The 21,242-nt window shown below is 43.4% G+C and overlaps 4 protein-coding genes across 4 annotated transcripts in view; all 4 read left to right on the forward strand.

Annotated features, from left to right (window-relative positions):
- stxbp5l (syntaxin binding protein 5L) overlaps positions 1-4,262 on the forward strand; it is an 83,627-nt gene extending 79,365 nt beyond the window's left edge. The window contains exons 27-29 of the mRNA XM_062456206.1: positions 273-384; positions 606-826; positions 1,468-4,262. Coding sequence (XP_062312190.1) covers positions 273-384; positions 606-826; positions 1,468-1,509 — 375 coding nt within the window. The 3' untranslated portion in view covers positions 1,510-4,262. The remainder of the gene's footprint in view (positions 1-272; positions 385-605; positions 827-1,467) is intronic.
- A 368-nt stretch (positions 4,263-4,630) lies between these two features.
- poglut2 (protein O-glucosyltransferase 2) lies at positions 4,631-14,900 on the forward strand. The gene is made up of 10 exons (XM_062456506.1): positions 4,631-5,204; positions 5,777-5,982; positions 6,392-6,597; positions 7,873-7,950; positions 8,300-8,472; positions 8,745-8,982; positions 9,981-10,190; positions 10,511-10,600; positions 13,719-13,823; positions 14,742-14,900. The coding sequence occupies exons 1-10, from the start codon at positions 5,020-5,022 to the stop codon at positions 14,757-14,759; spliced, it is 1,509 nt and encodes a 502-aa protein (XP_062312490.1). The 5' UTR covers positions 4,631-5,019; the 3' UTR covers positions 14,760-14,900.
- Positions 14,901-15,370: 470 nt separating this feature from the next.
- Positions 15,371-17,627, forward strand: tex30 (testis expressed 30). The gene is made up of 5 exons (XM_062456510.1): positions 15,371-15,465; positions 15,546-15,782; positions 16,004-16,055; positions 16,580-16,794; positions 17,057-17,627. The coding sequence occupies exons 1-5, from the start codon at positions 15,448-15,450 to the stop codon at positions 17,213-17,215; spliced, it is 681 nt and encodes a 226-aa protein (XP_062312494.1). The 5' UTR covers positions 15,371-15,447; the 3' UTR covers positions 17,216-17,627.
- Positions 17,550-21,204, forward strand: nepro (nucleolus and neural progenitor protein). The gene is made up of 9 exons (XM_062456509.1): positions 17,550-17,669; positions 17,883-18,037; positions 18,217-18,305; positions 18,391-18,519; positions 18,783-18,860; positions 19,099-19,421; positions 19,519-19,577; positions 19,744-19,973; positions 20,713-21,204. Exons 1-9 carry the CDS (start codon positions 17,585-17,587, stop codon positions 21,059-21,061), a joined length of 1,497 nt encoding a protein of 498 aa, XP_062312493.1. The 5' UTR covers positions 17,550-17,584; the 3' UTR covers positions 21,062-21,204.
- The last annotated feature ends 38 nt before the right edge of the window (positions 21,205-21,242 follow it).

Raw genomic sequence — 21,242 nt, forward strand, 5'->3', positions numbered from 1 at the left:
GTTTGGTCTTTGTATATATTGGTATATACAGTATACATTTATATACTGTCTAATGTAATATAAATATGTTTTCTGTACAACTTTCTCTGATATAAATTCAGTATGATGTTTGTTTCACTCCTGAATGTTCTGACTGTGTTTGATTGGTGTGTTTGAATGGGTCTGTGTGTGATTGGTGTGTTTGAATGGGTCTGTGTGTGATTGGTGTGTTTGAATGGGTCTGTGTGTGATTGGTGTGTTTGAATGGGTCTGTGTGTGATTGGTGGATCCAGGAGATGTTGGGGGAGCTGTTCACGCCCATAGAGACACCGGAGGCCCAGAACAGAGGGTTCCTCAAGGGCTTCTTCGGTGGAAACGCCCAGAACTTTGACCGAGAGGAACTGTGTACGTAAACCTGTGTGTGAGTGTGGTTGTGTGTTCGTTAGTATACGTGAGAGAGAAAGAATCGTAGCGTGGAGGGGGGAAAAACAATATTTTCCTAAAGCATCGACACATTTCTCTCTTAACCCCCTTTCTAAAAAATGTACGAGAACAAACTCGCAGAAGAAATCCATGAGTGAAATGTATGTTGATGTACTTCTCTTTGGTCCCTTTGCTTTGTGCAGTCGGCGAGGCGGCGGCGGGTAAGGCCTCCCGGAGCCTGGCACAGCACATCCCAGGCCCGGCTGGCATGGAGGGCATGAAGGCAGCGGCGGGCGGGGTGGTGGGAGACCTGGCCCGGGCCCGCATTGCCCTGGACCAGAGGGGCGAGCGCCTGGGAGAGCTGGAGGAACGCACCGCCCTCATGATGACCAGCGCAGACACCTTCTCCAAACACGCTCACGAGGTAGAGCTGGGGCGGGGGGGGAGGGGGGGGGGGGAGAGAGGGAGGGGGTGTTTGGGGTAGGCTGACAGGGTGTACAGGGGGTGGGGGGAGGGGTGTTTGGGGTAGGCTGACAGGGGGGGGCAGGGGGGAGGGGTGTTTGGGGTAGGCTGACAGGGGGGGGCAGGGGGGAGGGGTGTTTGGGGTAGGCTGACAGGGGGGGGCAGGGGGGAGGGGTGTTTGGGGTAGGCTGACAGGGGGGGGCAGGGGGGAGGGGTGTTTGGGGTAGGCTGACAGGGGGGGGCAGGGGGGAGGGGTGTTTGGGGTAGGCTGACAGGGGGGGGCAGGGGGGAGGGGTGTTTGGGGTAGGCTGACAGGGGGGGGCAGGGGGGGGCAGGGGGGAGGGGTGTTTGGGGTAGGCTGACAGGGGGGGGCAGGGGTGTTTGGGGTAGGTTAACGGGGGGGGGGGGTTACATTCACTTGTAATATGGGATGGGAAAACAGAGCTTATGTTTAGGTGAATGCGGTTGGTACGGTCATGAGCTTGGTCGAGGGGATTGAGGTTGATGGGAGTGGAGAGGGGATAGCACAGCGTGGAAACACATTGTCTGGTGAGTTCTCTCACCATGACTGTCCATTCCGTCCTTTGTGTTTGTCCCCCGCAGGTGATGCTGAAGTGCAAGGACAAGAAATGGTACCAGTTTTAATGGCAGACCAATGGTTGGAAGTCTGCCCTTTGACCTGGTGGTGGAGCTATGCTTCGACACGGACTTCACTCTACCGATGAGGGAGAGAGCGAGATGAGACAGAGAGGAAAGAGTGACTTTGTGTACACAGGCCTCTCTGTGGGCTGTCTGTACAGCATTGTCACATTAGTGGTGGTATTGGATAAAGGCTGGTCGCTGGTGTAGACTGCAGTGAGATGGACACAGACCAAGATGGGGGGACCCAGAGGATGGAACAGTCCACCCGTGTGGAACAGTCCATCTGTGTGTGTGTGTGGGGGTGTGGGTTTACTTGACCTTGCTGTGTAGATATTCTAAAGTTAAGACATCAACAAGACTGCATGAAACACAATGGATGACTACAAAAAATAACTACAACTGCCATATTAAAAAGCAGCATGCTACTTTAACAGAGGGAAATACTAAATACAAACTTTTATTTAATAATATAAGCCAACAAACAGAAACTATGAAAAACGTTATATTTTTTGAAATATTGAGAAAATATATATAAAAAGGGAAATGTATACCTGCATTGCTATGAAGCCAAATTTTATTTATTTTTTTGCCTTATTTTTTCTTTGATTTTTTTAACTAAACACAAATCATTTCTGTATCAATTAATACTTATTACAATTACATTGCCGATACTAGTCCAATTTCTTTACTTAGACCTTATGCTACACCTTATTCTATGCTAAACATCTATACTCCAAATGTCTCCTTGTCACCTCCACACTCTTCATGAAATGGGGGCAGTGAAAACACAAATTAACACTTTGAGCAAATGCACTATCCACATATAAGCACTAATTTCATTTTCTTGGCTGCTGCTACTTACTATATCTGACATTATAGAAAAAGGTACATTTCACTCCCCTGTGAAAAATATAGGAACACAGAGGTTAGATTGCTAAATGTCTGAGAGGGTATGATAATGAATTGTGGTGGTCAATGCTTGTCTGTGAGGTCTGGATTGAGTGTGTTTATATTTATAAGCATTATGTAATAATTCACGTGCCATAAAATCAAGATGGGTGAACCCCCTTCCTGTAAACTAGCCAAGCGCTAACGTGATAGTCATGATGCAGTCTGTTTCCTGTAGAGGACAGTAGTTGAGCCGAACCCTCCGGATCTGCCCATTGATTGGCCGTCTGTCAATGTCACCTGACTTGGGTTCCTTTTGAGAAATAGTGACGTTTCTAACTTTTTATTTTCTGTTGTTTTGTTCTTTGTTGAAATATTCTGCTGCCTTTGTCATTTCTCTGAGGTTGGTGAGTCATTGTCATGTGTCACACAAACCGCCGTAAAAGACAAACTCTTCTTTCTCTGCCAAAGCAATTCAACACGAACGAAGTCCTCTGTAGAGTGTGCCATTTAAATGTCCTTGTGGGTGGTGGGTCCCCTTGTTTACATTTTGGTATGCAGAGCCCGTCCCTCTTTTACACTACGATGTTGAACTATGCTTCATGATTCTAGATGTATAACACGCTCACAGGACTAGGAACATGGGGGATTAGTCGCCTGGTCCATTTACACCAACGACCCTGGCGACGATACTAAGATGAGGGTATGGATGAAACACACCTTGTAATTGCCTTTGGAATATAATGATTTAAGCAGATATTGTATTCATTCTTTCTGTATTGATTCCCCCCCATGTTACTGTTACATTCTCGGTCCTTGCCCCTGTTTGATAGACGTCGCCTTTTCTCTTTAAATGCTACTATATGTACAAAAATGTTCTATGGTACATGTAATTGTATGTGTTGTACAAGTCAATGAGTGTACATGGGCAACACTGGAAACCCCCTGTGATAAATGAGAAAAAGATGCATACACTGAGAATATTATTTTCTCTACAGTTTGACAAATTTCAGAAGATTTGTTTGGACCCTGACAGCCTCATTCACCATATCAAATTTTAATTTCTAATTTTATTTTTTTGACATGTCACCTGAGTGGATACTAGACCAAAAATGGTTCTTACCCTCTCTTATAAGGTAGGCTACACAAACACAGAAACAAGTTCACTTGTATTGCTATCATTTCACCTTGCTCCCTCTCAGGCTTGTGTGAAATGTCTGAAGGACAAGGTCAGCTTGTCTGGAAACCCTGTACATTCACACAGTTCAGGATGGGTTTAAAACTTGAAGCATACTCAATTGGCTTTCCTGGCAGATACGTCAATTGAATTGTCAATTGTTCATGAGTGAATGTGGTTGTGCCGAAGAAAGAAAATCTATTTCTCTACACGTACTGTCCATGAGATCTGTGTTGATATCAGTGGAGTTAACTTTAATGGCAGAGAAGAAAAAAAAATCTGATTACTGACAGGGTGTTCTGTTTATATGTGTTTGGTTTTTATATCAACTGTACAGTTCGACCCTGGGAGTGAAGACAAACACACACACACACAAAAAAATTACTAAAAAGACACAAAAACAGTGTTAGGGTATTATTCTCTGTAAACGTGGTTCATGTTTGATGATGGTACTCTGGTGTTCCAGCTCAGTCTAAGTCACTAAGGCTCTGTAGTTCTCTAGTTTTCTGACCAAGACATTTCTCTGGTTTTCTCAAAGACGTCAGCAAAGTTTGTCTTGTTTAAATGGATTCTACCACTTTTTGTTCTTATTGATATTATAGTAGTGTAATAGAGATTACTGGAAAAAAATACATGAAAAATATGTTGATGCAAATCAAATTGAAATAAACATTGATTGATGTACACACTAGATTAACTCAGTTTTTTTTTGTCTAGACCTGTGGTCTTGTTAGTTAGGTTTATTTATATGTGAATCACACTATAATAATAGCCTTAATTAATAATCATTCATTTTATAGTTCCATTGGGGGAATTGTTTATACTAGACATAACCTGAAGTTGGCTACACTATGGACAATGGTTTAACATTTATTTTATGTTAAACATAAACATTTTGAAACACCTTAACAACATTTTAAGACAAAGAGTGAAAATACACATTCTTTCTTACGTAAGATAAGTTAAACCCCTTCGCGTGTCAGACATGCGTCTGAACGTCCCCTTCCTCTAAGCCAATCAGATTGAAGCTTTACTTTCATTGCACGCCAGACGTGGAAGAAACAGCCAATCAGACGGTCTCTCTCCGTGTCCGTCTGCATGACTCCATCCGTAGAAGTTAGTCTTCCATGTCGAGGAACACATAAAAAAAAAAATCTCCTTTATACCGAAAACTTTAGCTATACGTGTGACAGAGATATCGTTGGACGGAAACAAAGATACAATGATGTGTCACTGCGACTTGATGAAACATTGTATCCGTACAGTTTCTAGAAAGAGTGTGATCGCATAGTGTCTGGTGCATACCGCTTCTGGCGACCAGATGTAGAATTGTGCATTTACATTACAAGGGAATGGAAATTTGCAATATTGTAACTGTTCTGTAAAGAATCGGGGAGAAGACAAAAAACGACAGAGAAACGCTGGTTTCAGGAATACAGATACCTAAAATGTTGGCTAAACTACCGTGGTTTGTGCTGTGCTGGCTAGGACTCTTAATTCTGCCTCCTGGAGTTTGCACCGGTTCGTTGCCGAGTGCTGCAAAAACTTTGGTATGGGGTCCTGGACTGGAAGCAAATGTTGTTCTTCCTGCACGTTTTTTCTTCATACAAGCAGTGGACAGCAATGGGATTAAGTAAGTAGTATCATAGGCCTGTATCCTCATTGTCCGTCAACGGCGGCTGAGAACCGTCTATCAAAGGGGCGTAAATGGGCTACAATGTTATAACATCTTAAGCACGTGTGTAGGGTTTTAAAAAGTTGAACACCACGCTTGCGTCACTGAATACACATGAGACTGAGATCACATTGTGCATTAATTTGGTTTGAGTACAACAAGCAACGAGTCCATTCAGTAGAACGACACCTTGGGGCAAAATACGGTATCTTGTGTGCGTGTCGTGTTCCTTCGAGTGTCATATCGGTTGTCTCCGTAGAGTCACTGTTTCGTCATCTTTAACTATTAGGCTTCATAGACTAATCGTTACATAATTGTTGTTTTGGTGTGGCTGACAAGATACACAGGTGAACCTCCAGGTGAATCCTTCCCCGCAACTCTAAGGCAGCAAATGCGGTCTAATTCAGTGCAAGATAAACTTTCTCAAATAACTAAAACAAAATATTGTTCCATCATGTGCACCAAAATACAAGGGCAAGATCGTTATTAAACCTGCGATCTTACTGACTGACTGACCTTGTACCTTGTAGTCTGACCTCCTCACCAGGCGAGGATACCTTCAAGGTGAAGATCGTGTCTCCCACAGAGCAGTTCTCCAGGATCTGGATCCAGGTTCTGGATCGCAGAGATGGCTCGTTTCTCGTACGCTACAGGATGTACGCCAGCTACACAGACCTGCATATTGACGTTCTGCTCGAAGACAAGCATGTCGCCAGGTCTCCGTTCACTGTGAAAGGTGCAGCGCCACTCATCCGTCTATGAATGAGAGAGTTATGCTTAAGAATTTAGGACCTCTCTCTCACTCACTCACTCACTCACTCACTCACTCACTCACACACACACACCACTAAGTATAGACACATATGCTCACTTCTTCTCTGTTTCTTACACACACACACACACACACACACACACACATTGGCCGGGTTTCCCAGATTCGTTAAGAAGCTCTTAACGCTATGAGCTTCTTAGGAGCGTTCTAAGAGCGTTCTAGAGCGTTCTTAGAACGTTCCTAAGAAGCTCTTAGCGTTAAGAGCTTCTTAACGAATCTGGGAAACCCTGCCATTGTCAGTCCTCAAATGAATGCTCAAACGATTCTTGACCCTCTCCTCCTTCTGTCCCCCCATGTGTGTCCCCGTCTCCAGGCCCCGTGTACCACGACGGCTGTGACTGTCCCCAGCCCAGTGGGGCAGAGTGGCAGCGGGACATGCACTGCCCCTCCTCCTTCCCCCAGATCGAGAGCGACCTGGCCCTCTACCCCAGGGTGGACCCGGACCGCAACGCCCAGGAGATCCCCCAGCGCTTCGGCCAGAGACAGAGCCTGTGCCACTACACCATCAAAGACAACAAGGTCACAACCATGGACACATTTCTAGAGCTGGCAGGCTCTGGGAATTCGGTGTCTGATGTGGCATTCCACTGCCTGATGACCAAGACAGGCAGTGTAACACTGCAATTTTGACCTTAACTAAAGCAGCGATCTACACATTTTACTAGAGCTCAGTGCAGGTCGTCACAAGATGATCATAGTCGGTTTGGTTCTGAGTGCTTTACTTCAAATGAAACCATATCAATTGTATCAAATCAAAATGTATTTGTATAGCCCTTTTTGCACGCAAGCCTGTCACAGAGGGCTTCACATACGCCCATAGAACTGCCCCTCAACCAACCTAAACCCTCAAGGAAGACAAGGAAAAACTCCCAGAAAAACTCACTCGAGGAGAAAATTGTGTTTCTCTTTCTTACAGAAGTCCTGATTTAAGTAGCTTGACTTGCGTTAGTAGTTGTACTGTAGGTGCTGAGGGCTGTTTGGCTGTCCGTCACTGTGTTGTATAGGGGAGGGACAGCATTACTGTAGAAACAGACATTCATTTATTTCTAAACAAATTCCAAATAAACATATTTGGAGTTAGAGAGCAAGCAGAGAAAGTCTGTCGGCATGTGTGACTCAGTAAACGGGTCTGCCCACACCCTCCAGCAGTGTTTACGACAGCTGGTCACCACACCTGTAATCATGGCATTCTGACACCAACAGGTGTGGGGTGTAGTACAGGTCACAACTGTCCCTGTCCCCATATGTCACAGTGCACTTCGGTCCTGGGATCCAAATCACTGTGGGTGTTCAGACAAGACCCATCTTCTTGTTTTACAAGTGTAAAAATGCTGAACAAACAGGGGACCTGTGTGTGTGGGCAGGATGTGTGTGTTTGTGTGTGGCAATTGGCAATAGAAGAACTGTGTGATAGGCCTCATGTCGTAATCTAGAACCTTGCAGCTGCATGTACTATAGCCCATGGCTTATTCCAATGTACTGCCTCAGTTCTCATGAACGTTAAACTAGAATCGAACACGACTATTGAAAATGGGATGTTTAGTTTATGTTACAGGTGTACTAGTTCTGAGCATCGACACCTGATGTACTGCTGTAGGGAGTCAGGTGGCTGAGCGGTGAGGGAGTCAGGCTAGTAATCCGAAGGTTGCCAGTTCGATTCCCGGTCATGCCAACTGACGTTGTGTCCTTGGGCAAGGCACTTCACCCTACTTGCCTCTGGGGAATGTCCCTGTACTTACTGTAAGTCACTCTGGATAAGAGCGTCTGCTAAATGACTAAATGTAAATGTTTCAGGTCTACATTAAGACCCTAGGAGAACATGTGGGGTTCAGGATCTTCATCGATGCCTTTCTCCTTTCTCTGACCAGGAAGGTGAGTGCTCAGATTCACATGAACATCTACAGTGTTTTATAGGAAGCAGCCTACCACGTGGGAGTTATTCCTCCAAGTGACCACTAGATGGAGGTGTCATTCCATAGCAGGATCATCAGACACAAACCTTCATAGGACGGTGGGGGAAATGCAAACTGTATTACAGTTTCCATACAAACTGAAATACAAACTGCCTTGGTTATTTCTGAAATGCGTAGTTGCAAGTGGACTGTCTAAGCCAGGACACTCCCATGGAAGCAAACCACAGGACAGATGAACAACTTGAGAAGATGAGGGCTAGGCCTGTCGACATGCAGGTTTTAAGAGCCGTGGGTTCTCCGTGTTCCAGGTGCGTGTTCCTGACGTGGAGTTCTTTGTGAACCTGGGCGACTGGCCCCTGGAGAAGAGGAGTCCCTCAGACAAGCTGCACCCCATCTTTTCCTGGTGCGGCTCCAACGACACCAGAGACATCGTCATGCCGACCTACGACCTCACCGAGTCGGTCTTGGAGACCATGGGAAGGCAAGGCTGTCTCTCCTTACAAACATTGGAAAATAAAAACAGCAAGCATCAGGGTTCAAAATGAATCAGGGGCGCCCTGGTAGCTCACTGGATAAGAGCGAGTACAGTGTAGACTGAAGCTTTACCTTCCACCTCTCTCTCTCTCTCTCTCTCTCTCTCTCTCTCTCTCTCTCTCTCTCTCTCTCTCTCTCTCTCTCTCTCACACCTTTCCTGTTACACTTCACTTACAAAGTTGTATGAAAGACTGACAGGTATTCTCCTCCACTAAACAGGGTGAGCCTGGACATGATGTCTGTCCAGGCCAATACGGGCCCCCCGTGGAGGGAGAAGAATGCCTCAGGCTTCTGGAGGGGGCGGGACAGCCGTAAGGAGCGCCTGGATCTGGTGAAGCTGGCCAGGGCGCACCCCGACATGGTGGACGCCGCCTTCACCAACTTCTTCTTCTTCAAGCACGACGAGAGCCTCTACGGACCGCTGGTCAAGCACGTGTCCTTCTTCGACTTCTTCAAGGTGAGGAGATGTCGTAGCGTGGCTCGCTGTGTCTCCGCAGTGTCGCCAGCGCTGTTCGTTTGTTCGCAGTTCTTCCCAGTACACGTTTAGCTGGCTCTAGTGAATGCGCATCCAGGCCAGAATGTTTTAGTTTAGTTTTGGTTTGTCATTTTAGGGTAAACCCGGGACCTAGTATGATGGATTTGCATTGAGCATGAATGTAGTCTAGCTTTTATGGAGTGACAGGTGCACCTGGCTCTGTGAAACCTGACTGTTCACAAGTAGGCCTAAAAATATGGACTCTTACAAGGTAGAAGAGTCAAAGACTATATTAAATTGCTAGACAAGTGACCTGGCAACATAACATAATAATTATAGTAATAGTAATATTCTGTAAACTAAACATTGTGGTGTCGCTAATTCCCTAATTTCCTCTTAAAAATAATGTTAATTGCTTGTAAAACATAATGCAACCACCAAGGAGTCACATTTGTTAAAATGTTGGTTTTATGCAGTTAACTTTACAATGCCATAAACATGACTAAGCAAGGAAAAGAAATATTGTTGGCTGCATGTCTCAGCTGTAAGAAGGAGTGGCTTCCTCACAACCATTCCATGTACATTTGAGTTCCCTACAGACAGTTTACTTCGATGTTAAAACTGACATTAAGTGTCTATAACGTCAAAACTCTGCATGATATGTAACGTATAACATAGTCAGTAAATCAACTGAAAGTTTCAGCACACTGGCAAAGTATCCTTTAAAACAAAAAATGCATTTATTGAAAACTCTACAAAGTTGGTTACTTTCCTGTTGGGTCTCAAACTCCCCAGCACAAACCGAACTGTGTCTGTAACATCCTAACATGCTGCTAACACGCTCCCCCACACGCTCCCCCACACGCTCCCCCACACGCTCCCCCCACGCGCTCCCCCACACGCTCCCCCCACACGCTCCCCCAACAGGCTGCTAACACGCCACCTCATCACCAGCTCATCCCTGCTTCCCTCTCCCGCAGTACAAGTACCAGATCAACATCGACGGCACGGTGGCTGCGTACAGGCTGCCCTACCTGCTGGCGGGGGACAGCGTGGTTCTGAAGCAGGACTCGGGATACTACGAGCACTTCTACAGCCAGCTGAGGCCCTGGGAGCACTACATCCCCGTCAGAGCCGACCTGGGAGACCTGCTGGACAAGATCACCTGGGCCCGCCAGCACGACCAGGAGGTGAGGAGGAGGAGGTTGGAACTGCTGGTGCATAGTGCCCGGGTTGAAATGTGGTTTGGTGCCCCGTGGGGGGCAGCAGATTGAACTTTTCTTTGTTGTATGTTTACAATATGTTTTTTATAAAATGTGTAAAAATGTTATAGTGACATATTGTAGCCTTGGTTTTTACACTTGCATACCTGTTCAATGTTCAAACATTTGTTAGGCCCTTCTGTCTCCCTAGACAGAGACCAACTAAAGAAAGTTGTAACATGGCTTCATCGTTTTCTGTTTCATTTGCCACAATTCCAAGCTGTTACCCTTTCATTTCTCTCTTTCAGGCAAAGAAAATTGCAGAAGCTGGTCAACAGTTTGCCCGCTCCCATCTCCTGGGAGACAGCATATTTTGTTACTACTACAAACTTTTCCAGGTAATGTTCATGAAAGCAGGTAGGACAGCGACGGGCCTAGCAACAGCTTGCTGAGCCAAGAGAATGAGCAATGTGTGTATTGATATGAAATATCTTAACATTTTACTGTGTGAATGAAAACCCTGAAGTTCATTCATACTTTTATATTCCTTTACATTTTTACAACTTTGGGTAAAGCCAAACCTCTCCCGTGTCAGACAGCCTGCTTATCAGCTCGACTATCTTATCTTGACATCTCTACCTGACATTTTATACAGCTCCCTCAAGGACAGTAGTCATGAGGTTTCCTGGGTCAGGTCACGGCAGAACTGCCATGTATCTCTATTTATTACATTTACATTTAGTCATTTAGCAGAAGCTCTTATCCAGAGCGACTTACAGTAAGTACAGGGACATTCCCCCGAGGCAAGTAGGGTAAAGTGCCTTGCCCAAGGACACAACGTCATTCTGCACAACCGGGAATCGAACCGGTAACCTTCAGATTACTAGCCCGACTCCCTAACCGCTCAGCCAGCTGACTCCCTGATTACTTGATTCATCAGTGTATCATCACCTCTAGTTATGGGGAGGAATCCCATAATTCAGCATTCCATCCTGGTCCTTAGTTATGTTTGAACATCCCTATTTAGTTCAGAGGAACACAGTTTGTGAAAGTCGTAATTGGGTGTGCTTTGCCTTCGGCAAGGGCACAACCTTTGTTCTCTCACATATATATTATTTTTATTATTCTTTTTGTCCCCCTAAAACTCTGTCAATATTTGGCCTACATAGACAACCTAGGTGTCAAAAGTTTCGTCTTGGTAGCGTTGAGTTGCTTCTATTGGGATTTACGTTCCGTTGCATGGTTTAAGTGGAAATTAAGTTTTTGTGGCGAAAAGTGAAGCTAACGGTGGCTAACTTGCTAGCCACAGTCAATGACGCTACTTACGTCACTAACGTCACGAAAACTCGCGTGACTACCTCTAGCAGAACATTAGTTTAGCAGCTCGTTAACTTCTGGGAGATAGCTAAGCTAACTGCTTTACTGCAAGGCAGCTGCAGAAACGCCACAAGCAAAGAGGCCAGGGTGATAACTACTTACTAATTTTACTTTGTGATATGACACACAATTGTGACGTGTAATGTACAATATAAGCTGATTTTATTAAGGAAGTACATCTACTTTCGGAAACAGTAGTCTACTATGTCACTGAAGTATTAGCATCATGACATTAGCCTCTGTTGCCCGGGCAACACATACTACAGTGGTCTATGATGCATCTGTTTTCAATCGTTAAAATAAACATTCCTCACAAATACATTTTCGTTGTAGGATTTATTATGACATTACATTACAAGTAAACGATTTGTGGGTGAAATTATCATTACCTGTGGTTTCAAACCAGTGTTGCTCACTGAAACGCTGTAGCCTACGCGAGACACAGCTGTTTAGGAAGTCAAACGGCGACAGAACATGTTCGGCACTCTCCTTACTTAAATCAAAAGTCTATCTAACTACTAACCTGAACTTCATTGCCACAGCCTAAACGTTGTCAATCTGTTCATGAAAATAATTAATTTCAGCCTAAACCGTACAACGGAACGTTAAATCCAATTCAACCAACGCAATCGCTACCAAGACGAACACAGCAGTAGTCTAGTACTGTACCGTAGTAGTACAATTTACCGGGGCAGCTTCTCCACACAGGGCTCTATCGCATTTTGCGTTGTTACTGACAATGATCGCTACCAGTGAGCTTTTTATGAATGAGCGATTTTCCACTAAATCAATGTCAAGCTTATTTACGTTTTGGGGGGCATTTTTTCAGTTAGCAGATGGTAATGTTTGAATCGCGATTCCATCTTCTACTGCCGGGTAACGTCGTAGAATAATCTTCAAAGGGGGTTCTTTATTAATGAATGAATGCAATGAGTAGGCTAAATGCCTGAAAGTATCATGAGAAGGGAAAAACTTAAAATGACGTTTAAGTCATAGAGATTAGGTACATTTTTACACCGGTCTGCCAAATTTATTCGTTTTGATTCAACAATGAGGCTGCCTCTTGCAGGGGAAATGAGAAGACATCTATTTCATTCTACACTTCACTCGCATTTTCAGTTGTAAATGAGCAGCAAAAAAAAAAAATGCTTTTAAATCTATGTAATCTTTATAAATAATAAGTATTCATTTTATATAAAATACAGAAACAGAAATATCAGTTGTAAAAATGTCATTCAAAAACGGACCCCTGTGCAACCGACACAAGCAAGCACCCTCTCTAGTTTAATATTAAGTTGTGAAAAATCTGGCAGGGATTCACTTTCATTCATTTTTTTTCGGCTTGGTTCTCTTTAAGCATGTTTATAGGTTTTATATTGTGTTAGTGCTGATCTTACATATAACATATGTAAACTTAGGTCTTTCTTTCCAAGCATTTTCTATAAAAAGTGCATCTAATTATTAAAAGATTAGTCATATGGATACATTTTTCTATGTCTAGATATTTTGATGTCAACATATCTCACCAAATAATATTATCTTGTCTCACTGACAAATGATTTAGCTTCATTTGAGCACCTACTTCAACACGATAGTTATAAAATATTTGAGGATACATTGATGGCAGGATGCTGCCTTGCCCTATTTCTTTCATGAGAATGGGACATCTTGGATGGTTGTGATGTGGCCCGAGAATGCTTTATTGAACCCCATAAGCCTGCAGTTCAAGAATTAATGTTTAAACACACTTTCTGGCTCAAAGTAGAATGTCAGTCATAAAGGTTTACGCTCTCTAGATGGGAAGGTGTGGGGGGGGGTCACATGGCATGCTACCTGCTGGAGTTTGCATGCCATGTGCATGTTTTAGATACATGAAGTTACCTTGACGATCGTCGTTTGTCAGTACGAATGCCTTTTGCTTACTTTGCTTACACCAGCTGTGCAGATGGTGTCTGTTCGGCGTGTGAAAATGTATTTAGTCTTGATCTCTTGCGTACGATCTTATTGAGGGATATTTGTATACAAGATTGTTTCAGTTATTCGCTTAATGATTTATAAAAAAAAATATCTATAATATTCTTTCCAACAACAACTACTGAGAACGGCGATTAAATCCATGTTTTTTCTGTTTGTCTGCAGGAGTATGCCAAGCTGCAGGTGAGGGAGCCCAGGGTTCGAGAGGGCATGGAGAGCGTTCCCCAGCCCTCAGAGGACCTCTTCCCCTGCTCCTGCCACAGAACACCGGTAAGCACCGTCGCTAAGCAACACCGGGAGGCTCACTTTGGGTCTCATTCAAACAGAGGTGTAGGTTTCATTTCTGAAAACAGGCAAATATATGTCGTTGTCCCCACACACACACTTTTTATTAAAGAAAATTTGACAGCCGTATCTTCAGTTATTAAAATCTGTGAAAAGGAACCCACGCCCCTGCATTTGTATATATATAATAATAATAGATTGTCTTGATCTGTTGACGCTTTCAACCCGACAGTGGTGTTGTCATGAATACTTAATGAGCTGCGGAGCACAGCTACAGTACATTCCATAGAACAGTCACACCAGCGTTTCCATGACACCGATTCCGGTCAGATCCCAGCCCGTTCAGGTGGCTCATAAGTGTGACTGTCTGTTAGAAGACCCACTTCAGTGCTGTGGTCATACAGGAACGCAGACCTGTGGAGGCCAGGGCAGTGCGAGGGATTAGAATCTCTGCTGCTGCTTGGCCTTGAACCGAGACACTTGTGTTTATGTAACAGCTGATTAGGATCGAGAGAGAACACAATTTAGAGAATTGACCCGGGAATCTTTTTACGAGCAAACTGTCCAAGGTTGATTTGAAAAGTGACACGAGGGAAGTGGATTCTGTCAAATTGCTTTATTAATTTATGGGGAGACTCTGACTAAATACTGTCAGTCCTGAACCGCAGTCTCCACGTTCATGGATGGAAGAATTCTACGGTCTTTTTATAATATTTAAGATTCTTCCTATTGATGTTTTTAATAGTGGATTAATCAGAAACACATAACAAATGCATTGAAATGCGGCACATTTATATTGTGATTTTATATCACGTTGTTTTAAAAACATAACTTTTATGACCCTGACACTAACCCTTTCCCAGATCAAGTTTGTGACATACATTTTTCTGTTTTATTTTACAGCCTAAAGATGAACTTTGATCGGTCCTGTGTTATAATATCAAACAATTGCTTAATTGTTTGTACATGTATTGTTAAGTGGTTGTTGTTACTAATTGTATTGCTGCCTCCTGCTCAATATGTTGCTTTGCACATTTTTATAATAAATATTTTTTCTATGTTTGTACAAAGTTTGTGCTTACTTTCCAATCCTTCATTAACAACATAATAACGAGGTATGCAGGTAGATTTTTGTGGAAGACGGTCGTTAATAATTAGTTTGTAATGTCACTTTTTAGGATCAAACTCTGTAGGTAAAGGCAGACACAGAAGACATCCACAGTTAAAGCACAGTTACACAGTACTATACTTTACTGTACTGTACTGTTGTACAATGATAAGTAGACAGAGTTCTCGAGACATCATGGACGATCAAAGGAGAACGGGACACAGTATGAGCTCAGTTTAGTGCGTCCTACAGAAGTAAAGGGCCTGTAAATACTTGTGTTAAGATTTCAGTCATAAATGTATAAAACAATTCGATTAAAAAATATAAAAACATTTGTTGGATCAATTTTACAACACCTTTAGACTACTTTCCAAAGGCACATTGTTCCGTGTCCCAACAATTGCGACCCCCTTACACTAGATGTCGATATATTATCGGCAGACTATGTATTTTATACAGAACGCCGGAAATTGACAAGAGAACAAACCGCGGGCTAAACAAATGGACCTGTTTTACGAGGTGATGACTCGCTTTAGAAGGATATGGTCGCTAACACCGTAGAGCTGACGTACTAATTAGTATCTTATATGTATTTACAGGAAAAGCTGCTTGTACCTTTTGGGACGAGACATCTCGATGCTGCGTTAACCGTTCCTGCGGAGTCGAGTGATGTCCGCACAGCTATGATACTTACGCATGGTGCTGGTGGTGATATGAACTTCAAACATCTGGTTTCTATGGCTCATGCTGCAGCCTCGAAAGGAATAGTTTGTCTCCGCTTCACGTGTAAAGGTTTACATTTTGCTTACAGGCTTAAGGCTTATCATGCCGTTTGGGTAAGAATTAAAAAATATTCTAAGTAAGATGCTACTACAGCCACTTCAAAACCCCAAATTACTTAAGCCTATATTATGTAAAATAGGTCTGATAATAATTATCAGCAAAGTAAATTATACTGTCTAATAAGATGAGACAATTACGATCGTTATTATAATATTAAGACAATTGATCAAATTTCCCATAAATATGAAGTAATTCCACGTCCTATATTTTACAGGATTATGTTCAAGACCTCAAGCAATTCACACTAAGAAAAATATTTATTTGTGGTGAGTGCAGTATGTATAATAAAGATTATATGTAGGCTTACGTTATGTATCACAAAGCAGCATTAAAATATATATACAGTATATATTTTTTGGGGGGGAATCAGATTTGTTTAAAACATTGAAATAAATTCATATTTCAATATTAAAGAGCTGAATTCAAAACCAACAAATTCGGTGGTGTTTAAATTCTATTCGTATTCAATGCCTTTTAAAATTCTAAACATGTCACTGATTTGCTTCCATTCTACCGCGGGGGTGGTAGAATGGGGCTCAGCCATCTGGGGTCAGATGGCTGAGCGGTTAGGGAATCGGGCTAGTAATCTGAAGGTTGCCAGTTCGATTCCCGGCCGTGCAAAATGACGTTGTGTCCTTGGGCAAGACACTTCACCCAACTTGCCTCGGGGGAATGTCCCTGTACTTACTGTAAGTCGCTCTGGATAAGAGCGTCTGCTAAATGTAAATGTACCGCAGTTTAAGGCAAATAACCATTCGGTAATCAACTGCTGTAACCCCTCCTCCACCAGGCAGGTCTATGGGGTCTCGTGTAGCCTCTGCCCTGGCCAGGCAGCTCAGTGACGGGACTAAGGATACAGTCCAGGGCCTGGTCTGTCTGTCCTTCCCCCTGTACCCCCCAGGCCAGAAACACACGCACTGCCAGAGGAGTGAGAACCTTCGGGGGCTGCCTGTAGAGGTGCCTGTGCTTTTTGTCTCGGGCACCAGAGACAACATGTGTGAAAGGGTGAGACTGGGTCAGGAACCACCAGTGTCGATCTGCACACATCAATCACTGCAACACACCTTGCGTTCTAGTCATCTTGCACATTATAGCTCTACCATTGCGCTGTTCCTGTTCAGAAACACCCTTTAGTCTTTTAATGACAGGCATTACATACATTTATTTATTTTTTTGTTTTTGTTTTTTTGTTGTGTTTTGATGTTTTTTTGTGTGTTAGGTATTGTTTTCCACTCTCACAACAAACACTTTTGTGACCTTTGTGCAGACTCTCCTGGAGGATGTGGTGGAGGAGATGACGGCTCCTGCTACCGTCTACTGGGTCGAGGGGGCCAGCCACGGACTCACACTGAAGGGGAGGGCCGAGGAATCTGTCATGGATGAAGTGAACTCACGGGTCCTCTCCTGGGTTTTGCAGCACACCTGACGCTTTGTGGTCAAGCTTACTGTTCGTGAAATAATTAATTGATTTCATGTGTGACTAAGTTGTTGCCTGTGACTAATATTGTTTTCCCAAATATGATGTGGTTTAGCATAGCTGTTATCTACATCCAAATAGTAAATAAACGGTCTCTGTATATGTTATCCGACAATGTAACACGTAGCCCACGTATCATGGGAGGAATAAGGTGGATATGGCATGGCAGATGGGTCTGGTTACAGGCATTCACACTTTCTTTCATGAAGCACATCGCAAAGTCTTGCACTGTATCTTTAAACCAAATGTTGACGTAAATGCGTATTTGATTCTGATTGGTGTATACATGTACTTCCGTGTTTGTGCTGAGAATTCAGCATGGCCGAAGAACGGTGGAACAGAATAAACATTCCTTTTCCAAGTGCCGTTTCAAGCGTTCGTATACCTTTCAGTAATGCAACAGGTAATTTACATATAAATACTGTGCTCAATATGTTTAGTGCATGAATGTGTAATTTGCTAAGTTGTTTCACGTACAATAACATGCCAGTAGGCTATCCAACAACTAGTTGAAGCCAAGTTACCCACGTGGGGCATGTATTGCTAGACAGTTACCTTCGAAACCATGCCCTTGCGATGTTGATATTATTTCGTTCATGCTTTGTGATGTCCCCAGGTTTAACTCTAAACAATATTCAAGAAGAGAATATCAAAGTCCTGAAGTTGCTTAAGAGTCAAGTTCTTCAAACTGAGATACGCGTTCTGTACGAGTTGCTTTATGCATTTAAAAACGCCTTCAGACAGCACAAGCCTTTCAGAGTATTGAAACAGGTAGGCGTAAGGATTGTTTCATACACATATGCTGGTCGCCTGGTTCATTCACTACATACACGTCTTTTTATGACAAACATTAGAAATGATTAAAGGTTTACGGCTATACTATTTATGGGCATTTTCCTGAGTTAATGGGGGGTGAATATTATTGATTTACAAATTCCCGTTTTCCACAGATTGAACAATGCATCAACCGATTGAAAGAAATGAAGTTGGAAACAGCCCTCCTGGACCTGAGGGAACTATGTCCAAATCATATGCAAAGGTAGCTTCATGTCCCAAATGAGCCGTTTTCAAGAATGTGGTTTCAAGAACAGCTACATCGTGGTGTGCTTTACGGTTGTCTGCAGGCAGCTTGCTATCAAGGTGGGCCAATGTCCCGTCCCTAGTCAGCCGATGCTGGAGTGGCTCTGTCTCAAAGTTCTGGGAGCATCCAGCCTGATGAGATGCCTTCTCCACCACTGTACCAGAGCCTTCATGTATCCTTCCAAAGAACAAGGAACACACATAGCAAATACACAGCATATGTGTACCCAGCATGTATAAGTAATATACCCAGCATGTATGTGCATACACATGGCATGTATAAGTATATACCCCACATATACAGTATGTGCATACGCATGGCATGTATAAGTATATACCCCACATATACAGTATGTGCATACGCAAAGTAGTGCGTATATGTGTGTTAGTTGGTTACAATGTTTTGTATTTTTGCCTTGACCTACGTATTAATCAGACTGGCAAGGCAACATCTCCGATGTAAAGAATTCATCATATTCAATGTGATACTCACGAGCATGGTCAGTCGACTATGGTAAGTAGGGTGTTCGTGAATGGGAAGTAACATATGCATGCAAATACGTACCCAAGGATGTATGTACACCACACACGCACTACACCACCACCACCTAGTAAATACTCCACAAGCTTGGAAAAGCACTTTCAGGCACACAGCATGACATTATCTGTTTTTTTAAATGTCTACCTAGAAATAATCCTGTTTTTCCTGTACAATCCCCACTGCTGTTGACATCTGTTGTATGGCTGTTTAGGGTGTTTTTCCGGGGCATCCTGGGCACCCTGGCCCCTCTTTACCAACAGCTCCTGGGGCTTCTGCAGGAGGTGTCTCAGGTTCAGCTCTTGCCCTCCCTAGGAGACTTCACCCTGCCCTTAGACATCACCCAGTTCCTGGGGCCCTCTGACCTCCCTGCCCTGGTGAAGCGGGAACTCCCCCATGCTGGACCAGGGTCCCCCTGGCTCACCAGGCTGTCTGAGGGGGAGGAGACGAAGCAGTTGGGGGGTTTACATCGCGCTAACACGAGTCGGAGAATCGATCTGGGAGAAGCAGTTTTGTTCCAAAGGATGGGTGATTCAGGTAGCTAGCAAATGGCAAGGAAATGGTAACCTACGCTTGTTTTTGTTGAGTATGTTTTGGTGTTGTGAAATTTGCTAAGTATGCATCTCCTTTCAAGATGTGCCTGGATTTAATGTGAAGGCTTTGGTGAAACAAACCCATGGCATTATCACTGAGGTAAGCCTGATTCTTGTTATGGGATGTCAGTAAATTATTGTATATCAACCATTAAATGATCATCCAATAATTTGTGATTTTTGTATAATTTGTGATTTTTGTATAATTTGTGATTTTTGTATAATTTGTGATTTTTGTATGAAATGTTAATATTCTACTATTGTAGGTATCAATAGAATCGGAACAGTTCTCCTCGCAGGGTACCATCACGGTTGATCAAAAGAGGAAGTTCCTAAAGCCTGTGAAAGCAGCAGGTACATTCAGTGCCGTGTCATCCCACTTGGGGGGAATGCTTCGCTGGTGCAAACGTCAGAGGCTTCCACAAGAGACTAGACGCCTGGCATTTCTGCACCTGAGCTGTCGGCGGATGAAACATCTAGAAGCCGCAGGATACAGGTATTTAAAATATCAAAATGCTGTCCCAACCCTATTAGCCTACTGTTTAACCCTCGTGCTGCCTTCGGGTCACATGACCCAAAGGTTCATAACGAACCATCGTTGTGTTTACCCAATTTTACCCAATACAAAAACAAATTAAAATAATTTTCTTTTAACCTTTGCAATGTGGGGGGTCTGAGACAGCCCAACGGTTAAAAGAAAATGCTTCACTTTGTCTTTGTATGCGGTAAATCTGTCGCAATACGACGGTGGGTCCCAATGACTGATGGGTCAGAATGACCCGAAGATAACACAAGGGTTAAGGGAGATTTTCAGTTTAGTTATTTAGACCCACCCATACAAACGACATGCACTAGCACACATGCACTAGCACACATGCACTAGCACACATGCACTCGCACACATGCACTCGCACACATGCACTCGCACACATGCACTAGCACACATGCACTAGCACACATTCAGCCAGGGTGGACTGGGACTTGCACACCATGGAGCCAGGTGGTGAGTTGTTCTTGGCTGTTGTTGGAACCTGAGCTAGTAAATGGGCTAATTGCACTGGAACCTTGTTAACCATGCCAGCTTTTATAAATTAAGTCAAAGACAACTTGTAAACGTCCATCTGTCCGAGTCTATTTTCTTAGTTTATTACAAGGTGAAGTACAGAGAAATTGCCCTTTTTGAGAATTTAGAAAGGAATGATTCATCTACATGCATGTTTATTCTTGGACTCCAGTGTTCAGAGGAAGTTAAGGAGCTACAAACTGCAAGTCAGGTGGGCGTTGGCAGGGAAACAAGCCCCTCCCAGGACCTGGCAGGAACCAATCACAATGTGGCGGAGGGCACACCCTAAAACTAGACTCCGATTGATCAAGAAAGAAGTCGGTGTTCACAGAAAACTATCCGACAGACGGAGGCAGAAATCTGCAGTGTTGTCTTTTGTGGACCCACTGGAGAATCTGTCTGAACAAAAAGATCTGTCTGATATTAGCAGAAGTGAGAAAGTGTATGAACCCTCAGAAGACACCACACCCTGTGCCAACTTAAATGATATAGATGACATATTTGCTTCCTTAGATTTCTGAGACAAGATTTTAGGATGATAGGATGTTATTAGATCATATATAGTTTTAAAGCATCCACTAGTCATTCACCAATTTTTTCTGTGTGTGTCATATTAAACATTTTCCAAGAGTTGAACCATCCAAATAAAAAAACAATTATACAAAGTAACCACAGATTACTGCAAAGCGTAATTTTTATTGT

This window comes from Osmerus eperlanus, chromosome 3, assembly GCF_963692335.1.
Source record: "Osmerus eperlanus chromosome 3, fOsmEpe2.1, whole genome shotgun sequence".
Taxonomy (NCBI): Eukaryota; Metazoa; Chordata; class Actinopteri; order Osmeriformes; family Osmeridae; genus Osmerus; species Osmerus eperlanus.